Source organism: Pseudochaenichthys georgianus, chromosome 11 (genome assembly GCF_902827115.2).
Source record: "Pseudochaenichthys georgianus chromosome 11, fPseGeo1.2, whole genome shotgun sequence".
Classification (NCBI taxonomy): Eukaryota; Metazoa; Chordata; class Actinopteri; order Perciformes; family Channichthyidae; genus Pseudochaenichthys; species Pseudochaenichthys georgianus.
The window spans coordinates 25,486,634-25,499,318 of NC_047513.1; the positions used below are offsets into that span (position 1 = coordinate 25,486,634).

The 12,685-nt window shown below is 38.6% G+C and overlaps 2 protein-coding genes across 2 annotated transcripts; both read right to left on the reverse strand.

Moving 5' to 3' along the window:
* Positions 1–699: 699 nt before the first annotated feature.
* Positions 700–5,357, reverse strand: txnl4a (thioredoxin-like 4A). Its single transcript, XM_034093837.1, has 4 exons — positions 5,233–5,357; positions 4,823–5,002; positions 1,212–1,315; positions 700–1,079 (listed from the first exon to the last, which is right to left on the reverse strand). The coding sequence occupies exons 2-4, from the start codon at positions 4,973–4,975 to the stop codon at positions 908–910; spliced, it is 429 nt and encodes a 142-aa protein (XP_033949728.1). The 5' UTR covers positions 4,976–5,002; positions 5,233–5,357; the 3' UTR covers positions 700–907.
* Positions 5,358–6,247: 890 nt separating this feature from the next.
* LOC117455311 (E3 ubiquitin-protein ligase znrf2-like) lies at positions 6,248–12,685 on the reverse strand. The gene is made up of 4 exons (XM_034094756.2): positions 11,941–12,685; positions 10,238–10,333; positions 8,219–8,324; positions 6,248–7,113 (listed from the first exon to the last, which is right to left on the reverse strand). The coding sequence occupies exons 1-4, from the start codon at positions 12,260–12,262 to the stop codon at positions 7,056–7,058; spliced, it is 582 nt and encodes a 193-aa protein (XP_033950647.1). The 5' UTR covers positions 12,263–12,685; the 3' UTR covers positions 6,248–7,055.

Consider the following 12,685-nt stretch of genomic DNA (forward strand, 5'->3'; position numbering starts at 1 on the left):
ATCTTTTTAAATGGGAGAACTTGCACAATTGGTGGCTGACTAAATACTTTTTTGCCCCACTGTATATGTAAAGATATAACCACTGTGGGGGAAACTTCTGAAGCAATTGGAGTCAGGACTCAGAGGCACGAGGAGAGCTGGAGCTTTGATGGCAAACACTGAACGGTTTATTTGGAGCTTCGGCCGGAGAATTCACAAGACATGTCAAAAGACATGTCACGGGCCACGAGTTGACCTCACGGTTGAGATGCCACAATAAATGTTGAAGAACTCTTCTGCAGCTCGATGTTTTAACTAGTTCGGAGTGTAATAATCAACATTCTTTATCAGTGAGACTAAACAATTATGGACCCTGAATCTAACTAGAGCTCTCGTCCATAGAAAAGAATGTGTGCCAGGGAACCTTCGTCCCTGAACAGTAAACTACCTCATGGCGGCGTGTGCTCTGTCATAGACTGGCAACAATAATGCGCCCAAGCTGCCCCTCCTTAAGAGAGATAGCAGCAATACCCAAGGCCGTAGACCTATGCCGTGGGAAAGGAGACCGTGAGAGGAGAAAATGATGAACTGTGTCGAAGGTTGAATACCTAAGCAAATTATTCCCTTACAACCACCACCATCCATTTATTACAATATCCAGATATGAAGAATGTTACACTGTGACCGCTTTCTTTAGCACCCGTTTCCAAGAAAATACGGTTTACGAAAAAACACGTTTATTGTTGAAGAAATTGAATAACTCAACAATGTACACTCAACAAACATGGATGACACAATTCAGCACAAACATGATCATTAACAAGAATGTTGTCTTGTTTCACTGGCGGAAAAAAAATGTTCTTCCATAAATGTAGTCTCTGTGTCATGTCAACAAAAAAAACATCCAAAAAGGTGGAAAAAGTAAAAATCAGTATCTGTATTTTGTAGAGTAATCCTTGGGAGACACCACCAGACCTCGTCCTTTTCTCGCTCCACGGTAAACTGTTTCCACAATGTCAATCATCTCCTGCTTGTCCTCCATCGTCCAGTTAATCTTGTTGTTGTTGCCGGTTCCCAAATCAATCATGATGTGTTTGTTCCTGTAGAGACACAAACGTTAAGTTCTCAATGACAGGCAGGAGCGGACATGAGAAGGTCTTCAAACTTCTTCTAAATCAGATTATTATACAAGGGTTTTATTGATTTTTACATGAAAGCCATTGAGCACTCACCTAAAGAAGAACATGACGGTGCAAGGGTCGTACAACTCGTACATCTTGTTGAAGTCGGGCACTTCTGTGATGTCCACCAGGTAGATGACGGCGAAATTCTTCACCTGTCAGGAAATACATATGTAGAATATTAATAAATCAGTAAAACCATTATTATGAACAGCAAACATTACAGGCTGAACAGCACAACGAGGGAAGGCTAGTTACTTGATTTATCTAAATACTTCTCTTTGACTAATGTTTACAAATGGCAACAATTAATTTTCCAGTTCACAGTAGCATAATGAAATATTAAACTATCATAAAACAGCAAAGTATTCAACATTGCAGGCTGAGCAGCACAACGGATTTACGCTATTTACAATGTGGATCAGAATACTGCTCCTAGACTATTGTGTTTTTGTTTTGTTTACAAATAACAGCATCTGCTTTGCCAGTTCACAATTGAATACATGTCGTATTTGTGTTATTTACATTACAATGGCTACCTGATAACACTCATGTTATCAGCTCATCTTTATCAGGAACAGGCAAGTCAGAACAGGCCTCCCTTCACGGACTCCCTGTACGTTTTAAGATTGATTTAAAGATGTTATTGTTCGCTTACTACCTTTCTCTGACCCTTTACATCAAGGTCCCATTTAGGTCACTCAGGTCTGCTGACATGTAGGTTGTTCCAAAATCACATTTAAAGCACATGGGAGATCAAGACTTGCCTTATTGCTTTTATTATTTTACTACCTTTTAAGCAGGTATTTGTCTGTTGCATGTTGTTTTAATGTTATTTTGTTTCTTAATGTTCAGTCAACCATCTTAGTTCAATCAATGTAAGATATGAACTAGTGCTTAACATACTGTTCGTGGACTGCTACGAACCTCTTTTACCTCACCTTTTTAGTGCACTGGTAAAAAGAATGGGCATGTCTAAATATGCTTTCAAAAGAGCACAAGTTACAGGTTTGAAACATGATTGCTCTGCCTCAGCTTTTTAACATCTGTATAGCTTTGAGCAGCATGTCCTGAAAGCAGTCTCCACACCGCTGACTGAGAGTAAGACAACCCCAACATAACACAATGAGAATCTGTAATCTGCAATAAACCGCCAAGATGAACATGGTGATGAATCTGTGATTACCGAGATGAACGTGGTGATGAATCTTCACATCCCTTCAGAGGACAACATAAATCTGCACTAGAAAATATATGAAGCATCCCAGGAAAGGACTCTTGTATAATGTTCACTACCTTGAAAAATGTATATGATTCTCAGCTGAGGTCAAGTCGAACTAGAATCTGTAACACTCCTGTTGGAGCTAAAAGGCTGAATATTTAATAACCACCAAGGATTTGGAAAGGTTTAATTATACAGCTGAAATAGTATCCTAGTTTTTGTACGTGTAGAATAAACTATTCCTTGGAAATAAATCTTTTTTTTTTTTCAACACTTACCCCAACTAACAAAAGAAAATTCAAGGTTCCTGAGCAGATGGCACCGTGTACAGCAGCCTCTGCCTGAGTATCAATGTGTGTGAGGTTAATGCTAACGTGTATATTCAACAGTGCTTAAGCTGATCATAACTGTTATTCAGTTTCAGGTTTATGCACTTATATCATTTGAGAGTGAACATTAGAGTGTATAATAAAACAATACATTTGACTGAAATACAAAGTTTAAGTCTGAATTTTAAACGTCTTGCTTCATTTCTTAATGCGATGTTCGTGCTGCTTTATGATACGGATAGAAAGCTTTTACAGCAGATCCTCGTGTTATCACTGGATTAAAGTAACTACGTTTATTTACTCAACTACGGTGCTTCAGTACAATTTTAAGGGTACCTGTACTTTACTTGAGTATTTCAATGTTCTGCTACGTTGTATTTCTACTCCCCTACAATTCAGAGGTAAATCTTGCACTTTTACTCCGCTGCATGTATCTCGCCTTTAGTTTCTTTGTAGATTTGGATGAATGATGTGAAATTCAAACAACGTATAAACCAGCCTTGAGTTCCACCTGGAGTAAATTCACCAGTTACCCTGCAGTATACAAAGTCATTCAAACTAGCTGCACCTTTACAAGCTTTGAGAACACTTTAATGCACATGTGTCAAACTCAAGGCCCGGGGGCCAAATCAGGCCCGTGGTGGATTTAATTTCGGCCCGCAGGATAATTTCTAATTACTATTAGATCTGGCCCGCCGGTATATTGCACGCACCTTCACTCCATCCTGAGGGTTTCCTCAGCTCAGAGCCTGAGCCCAAACATTGATGAACTTGACCCCAAGATGAGATGCCAAGTATCTGCTTGAACTAGCATCACAGAGCAGCACACTGAGTTTCAATGTTTCCTTCTGCACTTTTTCTCTCACGACAGCAGAGCATGTTTGTTTTTTTCTTTGAAGGAAATAGTTTTTTTGAAGCTGTTGTTGGCCTGTGGGAAAATGTAATCATAAGAAATGACTCTGGAAAAGCTGCAGATGGAGCCATAAGAAATGAATGCATCTGATTATTCAATGTTGTTTTTATAGGCAATCATTTAAGCTTTGTTAGTTCCAGGTTTAAAATGGGCAATAAGTTCATTTCAATAAGTTTTGCAATAAACATTGAACCAGTCCGGCCCTCGACTAGTACCCATTTTTTTATTTTGACCCACTGTGTATTTGAGTTTGACACCCCTGATTTAATGCATCAATAACTCAAAAGGTCAATTCAAAGAATGGAGAAACAAACAGACGTGCAATCATCGCTAAATGCACTTTAATACCCGGGTATCTCCTCTTGCACTTTTTATGTCGTTGCTGCTATATTGTATTACCATGTCATAATACTTGTGTATGCTGCTTTTGCATATCATGTATTTTGTTTTTGCTATGTTTGTAAAATGTAATTTTCTTAAATGTTTTACTTGTAAATGTTTTGGACTGCAGATGGAAATGAGCTCAAAGCTAAATCTGGTACTGTTAAGCTTGACACATTTGAATGTTTTAAGTGTTCATTACTGTGCATTGTCCCTGCCAAATAAACGATTAAATAAATAACTACAATCAAAACATAAATATATTTTTCTCAAATGTGCCAATCTGCAGAATGACTACTTTTACTTTTGGTTAATTTAGTATATTTTTATGCTAATACTTTTGTAGTTTTACTTGAGTAACATTTTGATTGCAGGACTTTTACTCGTAACAAAGTATTCCTACACTCTGGTACTTCTACTTTTTTGGACAATCTGCACAAATACAATTTTGCACTAATGTACATTCTCAACTATTGAAGTGACCGTTATTTTGTATATATTGATTGTTGTGTTTTTATTTAGGTCTTAATGTGTGCATATGTAAAAATGTGTCTTTGATTCTGTGTATATAAGATATACATATTTGCACACATATTTTTATATACATTTGTTTTTAAATTCTGGATTTGATGAAACTGTATTTCGATCTCTCTGTCACAAACTGGAAGATTGACAATAAAGTTGACTTTGACTTGACTTTTTACTCAAGTACAAGATCTGAGTACTTCTCCCACCCCTGTGTGTGATGCTATTGATCATGGAAAAACAGGAGGGGCTACTACTATATTTAAAAGGTTGAATAGGACACTGGACAAACCTTTTCTGCAATGCTGTAGAGAACCTCGTCCATCTTCATGCAGGTCGGGTCCCAGTCGTGTCCGAAGCGGATCACCAGCACCCGGTCCTCTTCAGACAGGATGGCTTGGTCGACCTGCCAGCCATTGTGGAGATGTGGTAGCATGTACGACATCTTGATCCTTAGGTGTCGATTCCCACGCTGAAAAAACAAATGTATCTTTAGCTTTACTTAATCAGAGGGCAGTGAGAGTAACTTTAAGTTTACATTCAGCTGTAAATGCAGATTTCTGCTCGTAGTTTGAGATGTGCAGTTAGCATGCTAGCTAGTTAGCTTGAATGGACGTAAGCCAAAGTAAAGTATAGAAGGGGAAATAATTAAGCTTTACTAGTTAGATAGGAATTAAAAATGTTGATGCGGAAAAGACTTACCTTAAATTGAAAGGGAATTCGTATTTAAACGATGCTTGTTGGGTCTTATTTTACACAAAAAACCGTTAGTAATTGCTGCCGCTGTGTGTACCTTTTCGTAAACGTTGTGTGTGTGCGCGCACCGCGTCATCAACGTGAACGCAACGTGATTACGTCACGCGTATGTATGCATTTTGCTTTTGTTTTTCCTGTCGTACAGTGACAGGAAAAACAAAAGCAAAATGCATACATACGTAACTGTAACTGGAGCATTTAAAAGTACATTCATACAAAAATAATGTTTTGTGTTTAAAAACGTTCACAACGAGAAGTCGGTCTCATTAGATAAGTACAAAAAAAAGTCATCTATTTTGTTTTATGACTAACTCACAAAGAAAGAGATGTGAACCATCACTAGGCATGGTAATTGATTTAAATCCAAATCAGGAATGTTTTGGGTACTCGCTTCAAACATTCTTGACTAAGGCCATACTTAAATAAATGTGTCAAACAGACTGACAGACTTTTTTCTAAGCTATATAGTGAACACCCTCATCCGTTTTATAACCAAATATAGACACAGTTATACTGAGTTATTATCTCTGCAGCACCTTAAGTAAATTAAAAGCTGAACATTCCTCAGACAAACAGGACACATGATCCTGTTTATCCCCAACATGCTCACTTGAGTCATCACTTATCTTCACTGCCGTCTCTCAGTGATAGAAACGGAGAGATCAGCTGTCTTGGTTTAACATTTTTAAAGTTTAAAGATGTAGTAGAAATTCTTTCATGATTTCATGTCTTCAAACTGTTGACTGTCTGTGTAAACATTATTTCCGGAAGTATAGACCCTAAAAATGTATATCTTTTAAAAAAGAAATGATTGTCTCATTTCCCTTCTGCATCTTCCTCCTATTTCCATTCATCTCGGACGGTGAAAATGCATCTATTCGCGGGATAACTCATTACATGTAGATAAATTATTAAAATATTTAATAGTATATAGAGTACAGAGACACAAAGACAAAACATGTATTGTTGTGCAATTCATTACAGTACAAATAGAAAGTACAACAGACAAACATTTAAAGGTTATATGAAAACAATTCCAGTCTATGACATAGCAGCATATTATGGCACTCCTTAGAGTATAAATCAACATTAGATATGTTTTATCTTTATTTCCACCACGCAACTACACAATCACGTTACTGTGGTTCTGAATGGACAAATGATTGACAAATTTAGACTACTCAGCGTTAGTCTATTTTGGTCTAGGACACTTGATTGTTTAACGAGAAATGATTTCGCCATCTTCACAATAAAATTACGATCTGTTTTCTAAATACCATCAACACTGTAATCATCCCTTAAAGCTGACAACGGCATTCTTTAAATTCTGAATGGCTGTTTTTTCACATTGCACAACATCAGCCTTCAGATCAAGTTTGAACAGTCTCTCGTCACAAGTCTCTGCTGAAAAGAGACATACCTCTTGCACCAGGTTGGTTATACAAGTCCTCTCTGCTATAAAACCACACCCTGTTCAGCGAACAAAAGTTCAGATCCAAGTATGCATGAACCCACTTTATGCCAGCAGGTGGCATTAGGAACATTCACATATTTTCTGGAGCCAAAACGACTCCACCAGTGGTTCTTTGAACGTCCCAAGACGTCTAGAGGAAAATATCCAAAGTCCATTGCTGTTCCACGAGGCAATTATGAAAAATCCTGTGCACATTAATGTCTAACAATCCCTGAGGAGCGCAGAAGCTCGGCTGAACAGACAGTGTTGGGTTGAGGTCAGGGCACAGGAGACTGAAACTGGACTCCTGCAGCTCCTAGTCGGAGGGATGCTCCGGGCACGAGCGATTCACCTCAAACCACTCGTCTATACACCTGAAACACAAACGGGAGAGGTTTGTGTCTTGTGTGATCAAAATAAGTGAAAAAAGACATACTAGGCCTGACAAGATAACAGATTATATTGTGATATATGTTGTGTATTTCTACCCAGAATTGGAATTAATTTGATTTGTCATTTAATATACATTCTTTCAAAGAGCAATTTACTTTTGATTTTTAAGAATATTCCAACATTTTTTTTAAATATCCTAGTGAATAAATAATCTGCCAAATGTTAAATTATTACTTGAGATAAATAAATAAACGTTTTACTTATATTCAAGTCGTTTTGGTCCTCAAGACACATGCTGGTGCATATTTTCAGTTATTATATTAATTGAACTACAACCTTTTCTTGAAACAATGTTTCTCTTTCCACCTGTATTTTATCTTTGGTATTTTTTAATTAAAAGATGTATGTCAGTGCCTTGCACAAAAGTAAAAAATAGCTCCAACAGAGTGCATTCTTGCTTAACTAATAGTTTAATATTTTTGGAAATACGCTTGTTTTTCTCCAAAAGACTCATACCACGTGTAGGAGTCGAAAATGCTTAGTTAGCCTCTGTTTATTGTTTTTTGGTATCATTTGGTAGCACACATTCGTAATTGGTCACTTCCGGCAATAGTAACATGGGAGTGGTTTATTGTATTTAGAACACCTGTTGTCAGGGTTTGTAGAAAAGGCAAAGAGGATGGGCTAGGTTCAGACATATTCTGTTGACCGTTGGTCCTGTTTTAGTTATTGTTTTTTTTCCATTATGAAACATCGCTAAACTATAACTTCAGTACAGACTTTATACTTCAAAATCAAAGTGATGAGCCTAACTCCAAGCGACTATTCAGTGGGAGATTAGTCACCTCACCACTCTCATGTTTGTATGCTATCAATGAAGCTCTGGTAGTCATGATTTGTTTTACAGTTGGTGCATTTGTCAACCTATTCCCAACCACAATCTGCTTATTTATGCGCGTGTGTGTGTGTGTGTGTGTGTGTGTGTGTGTGTGTGTGTGTGTGTGTGTGTGTGTGTGTGTGTGTGTGTGTGTGTGTGTGTGTGTGTGTGTGTGTGTGTGTGTGTGTGTGTGTGTGTGTGTGAGCTACCTTTTATGGTAGATGCAGAGGCAGGGCAGCCTGGCGATGGTTTCTCCCAGCTCCATCTCGTCTAAACAGATGGCACATTCCCCAGAGTCTCTGGACAGGATGTCCTCTGAGCAAGACAATACGGACAGACTGAGCAAACTGAGAAAAAGAGCTTCCTCGCACACCAAATCACGCATCAGATGTTTCAGTAACATAATCTTGCACAACCATCTGTTTAACCTTTGGTACCAGAATGTCTGTCTGTGCCCACATGAAAACTGGTATCACTGTCAGTGTTGTGGTGATTAAATATGCAGTCACTAGTGGGAATAGATTGTAATATTTAGAACGTAGTTTCACTTTTTATTATACTTTTCTCTTATGGTATATTTGGTGTGTTCAATATACTCTGGTGTCACATGTTTGCGTGCATATTTAGCTATGACCGGCCTTAGTGTCAACACCTGAAGCAAAGGAGTGACTGTTTTTAGCTTCTTCATGCAAACATGTTAAAAATGACTCAGGAGAGGTAAGGTAGACTTTAAAAAACACTTCTGTATGCCTGTGGTAAGCTAGGAAACATTGTGCAGTCTGTGAGCGGCATGTACTGCATTTATCAGTAACATGCATGTTGCAGTGGGTGTGTGCAAGTCTCTGCACATGCAACAACACTTGGAAATGTGGAGACATCTATTCTTGTTTGTATAAATGCACCACTGTGAAGCCTGAAATGTCTCTACTTGCAGAGAGTGTGTGTGTGGTGACTGACTTGTGAATGTATGCAGACAAGATGTGTGCCTTTCCTGTGTGTGCACATGAAAGTGTGTGAGCACACTGACGGGGTGTGTCAATATACAGCTGCATATTTGCTTGCTGCACTCTCTAACATCTTGCAGGTGCAATTTTGTGGGAGATGTGTTGTTTTTACATTTTTACAAGTTTACCTACACACTTTTATTTCAAGACTTTGTCAATTACTATTTCTTCATGATCCAGTAAAATAAATAATAAGACATAGCATTGTATTTGGAGAAGGGAAGCAAATGGCAGTGCAGCAGAGTAGATAAATACGCTTTTTATGGAAGCAAGTGATTAATTCAGGAACTTGTAGCTCTACTCTATGCAGCCTTATACAGTACTTTTACTTCATTGCATTACAGAGGTACATACCGTCCTTTCTCCTTCAATACATTTATTTGACAGCTATAGTTAATAGTTACATTGTAAAGTTAATATTTTACGTTAACAAGACTATCCCACCATGCCCACTAACTTGTTGCATGTCAACCCGTCTACCTTCAACTATACTATACAGTTGAAGTAAAATAGTTTACATTTCTTTTTAAAACATCAGATAATTCTATAAAAAATGTTGTATTGTAATTGGCTGAACTACCCAACAGAAAATAAAGTAGTTAGAGGTCCATGTCAACCACTTGAACCATTTTAATCCAACTCCCAAAGTAATGTGTTAAAATATGTAAAAATAAATATTAAGATAAAATAAGATCATCAGTGGTTCCTGAAGTGGGGGATTTAAAGATAAATACAAGGGGTCACAAGAAGAGAAAACAAACATATCTATTATTTAAATGCATGTTGACTTTTCCACCATTTTTTTTGTTGGTTTCCCTGCAAAATACTGTATATCGAGGGTATTTTCAGCGCATTGTTAATCTTTTAAATAAAATAATATATGGAGGAAAAAGACTCGGGACTTTTGCTTTCAGCTTAAGTTGACCTGGAATTGTTTTAACTCTGAAAAAGGCAATTAGCCTCCATCAGAAGTACTTGCATGAGTTGAAATTGAGTATATTAACATTGTAGTACTGCAACTTCAACTTAAGTAAAGGATCATAATAATGGACATCTATAGTCCTGGTGTCATTCTTTACCACTCTGACTGTTCACTTGCATGTGTTCTTTTGCATGTCTATTTTTATTAAATAATATATGCACATAATTAGCTGTGCCAACACCAGCTCCTTCCACTTTACGACTCCCCCATGCCCTCTTGCACTTTCCCACTTAGTTCCTTACTGTTGTAGGTGAGCCGTGTTTTGCTGAAACACATGAGCAGGTGTTTCTCTATTTCATCCGACGCCATAAACTTGGAGCAAACAGGACAGTGGAATCCTGTGGAGGAAAACACAAAGACAAGACCATGAGAACCCAGATGTCTCCGATACGTTTTTATTGATATGTAAACAACAGAGAGAGAGCGTGGGACAGTTGTGGATAGGATTGATCTTACGCAGACCTGCATGACCTCATACCTCCAGGCACTAAATATCTAACCGTCTGCTTTAAGTAATCGGTTACAATCTGCTTACCTAATCATAAAATCATCCTGTTTATAAACTAAGTGCAAACATTTCCTGGAGAGAGGTCTTAATATTCAAATGAACAATCTATTCATAATTGAACCCACATACACAAAGCTGTATAGGCCAGGAGCTGCTTGACCTGAGATAAACTAGCCTCCTATTTGCCATTGTATCCCGTCAGTCAAGATAGGGGACAACAAATGTGTTATCTCGTTGCCTGATGTGAACCTCATGTAGTTTGAGTCATTTGTTTTCGGACACAATGACAGGCCTGCAGGGTCTCAATCACAAGACTCTGAGGAGCAAAGGTTACTGATGATCTTATTAATGATTATACTTCCTCATTAGGGAAATTACCTGTGGCCAGTGATCAAAAGGAAGGGGAGTATTCAGATGTAGATTTATTGACCACGTTATGAAACACAAGGAAACTGGAGCATTTACGAGAACTGATTTAAGGATTCAGTAAACACTGGTGAGATATTTAGTTAAGAAGTGTTTGTTGATAACAAATGATATGGATGCTGGAGTGCTGTAACCGTATTAGTCTTATTTTGTGTTGTGGTCTGGTCTAGAGACACAACACCAGTTGAGAAACAGCTAGACTTGCAGATTCAGGAAGTCTGGGGGGGGGGGGGGGGTGTGTGTGTGTGTGTGTGTGTGTCAGGCAATGTGTAACCAGCAGGAAGCTCTTATCTGCTGACCTACATAATGCACTCTTCCTTCTCAGTGAAAAACAGGCCAGTTTTTGCTAGACAGAGAATAGAGTAACGTACAGTACAGCTGAACCACCTGTGGCTTGAGGTGCTAAACAAAGGGCTCAGTCATCAGACTGCTATTACCATATGCCTGGTATCATATGTCAAATGGAAAAATACTAAGTGATTTTGACAGCAATTGTGATGGATATATATATTATTATGACATCTTGTCACAAAAATGTATGATATCCTACATGAACTTACATGTTGACTCTGAACTAATACTGAGTGCCATGAAATGAAAAATGACAGTTAAGCAACATGTGTGGAAAAAAATGGCCGTTGGGGAAGATAAGAACAAAGTGTACAAAAGAGAACAGATATCCTTGCTCTTCTCTTTTTCTGTATACCACATTCATCTGAGGGTCTGTGGGTTTTGGACTGTCAACACAAGACATTTAAAGACATCATCATGACCTTTGAGAAAATGGCATGGCCTTTTTCGCAATATTTTCAGTCATATTTGTTCTTTTTTTGTAGTGCTTTTTTCAGACTTCTTTTCAATAAACTTTTAGGCACATCTTTGGTAAACAAAAATATCAAACTGATTCGTCTGCACGACTCTTTGTGGAGTTTTGATCTCAGCAGATTATATCAACTAATCGATAGTCCCAGAATAATACTAATTTCTAGTCGATATTCGGTCCAATCTTACCTCCCAGCAGGCGAGGGGACAGGTGAGCCGGTAGAGAGCCGACCAGCAACCTGTGGCCCTCCGGAGACAGCTCGCCTTCCTCGTCACCATCCGGGCCATCGAGGCTCTGATTGAGAACATGCGAGCCTGACCTGCCACTGGTCGGAATACTGAGTCCGGAGCTGGTTGGCCCTGTGTATCGGATCCGAGGGCCATCTGGTCCATTAGTGTACCTAAACCCAGCGATTCTGCCTCCTCCGCTGGAGTTTCCAGATGGGAGATCAGAGCTGGAATAAGCCCGAGTTCTGCCATCAAATACCGGGTTGCTCTGTTTGGCACCCATGCTTTGTCAGTCTCACCTCCTCAGGTTGTGTGTGCGATTTAAAGTGTTTAGCCACGAGACATGGTGACTTCTGAAAGACTGACAGCAACAAAGGAAATAAAGCCGAGTATGTGCACAACAACAAAGGCGAGGTGATCCAACATGTTAAAGTTTCACGTTGAGCCTTGTGCGTAAAATGCGCAATCACTTACGCATAACTTAATTTCCAAATGGTTGTTTTTCTTTCTTAGCAGAGCCCTTCCCTTTTTTTGTCTCTCCCAACAATGGAAAAAATGTCTTCAGATAAAAGCCTTCAGTTGCTCTACTTCAGACGAGCGCATCAGAGCAAGTGCCCCACAGTTCGTCTGGTTCAAGTTTGTTTTTGTGCTCAACTGTGGCCGTCTGAAAAGAAAAATAAAAGCAGGGATTGCCCTCCTCCCCCAG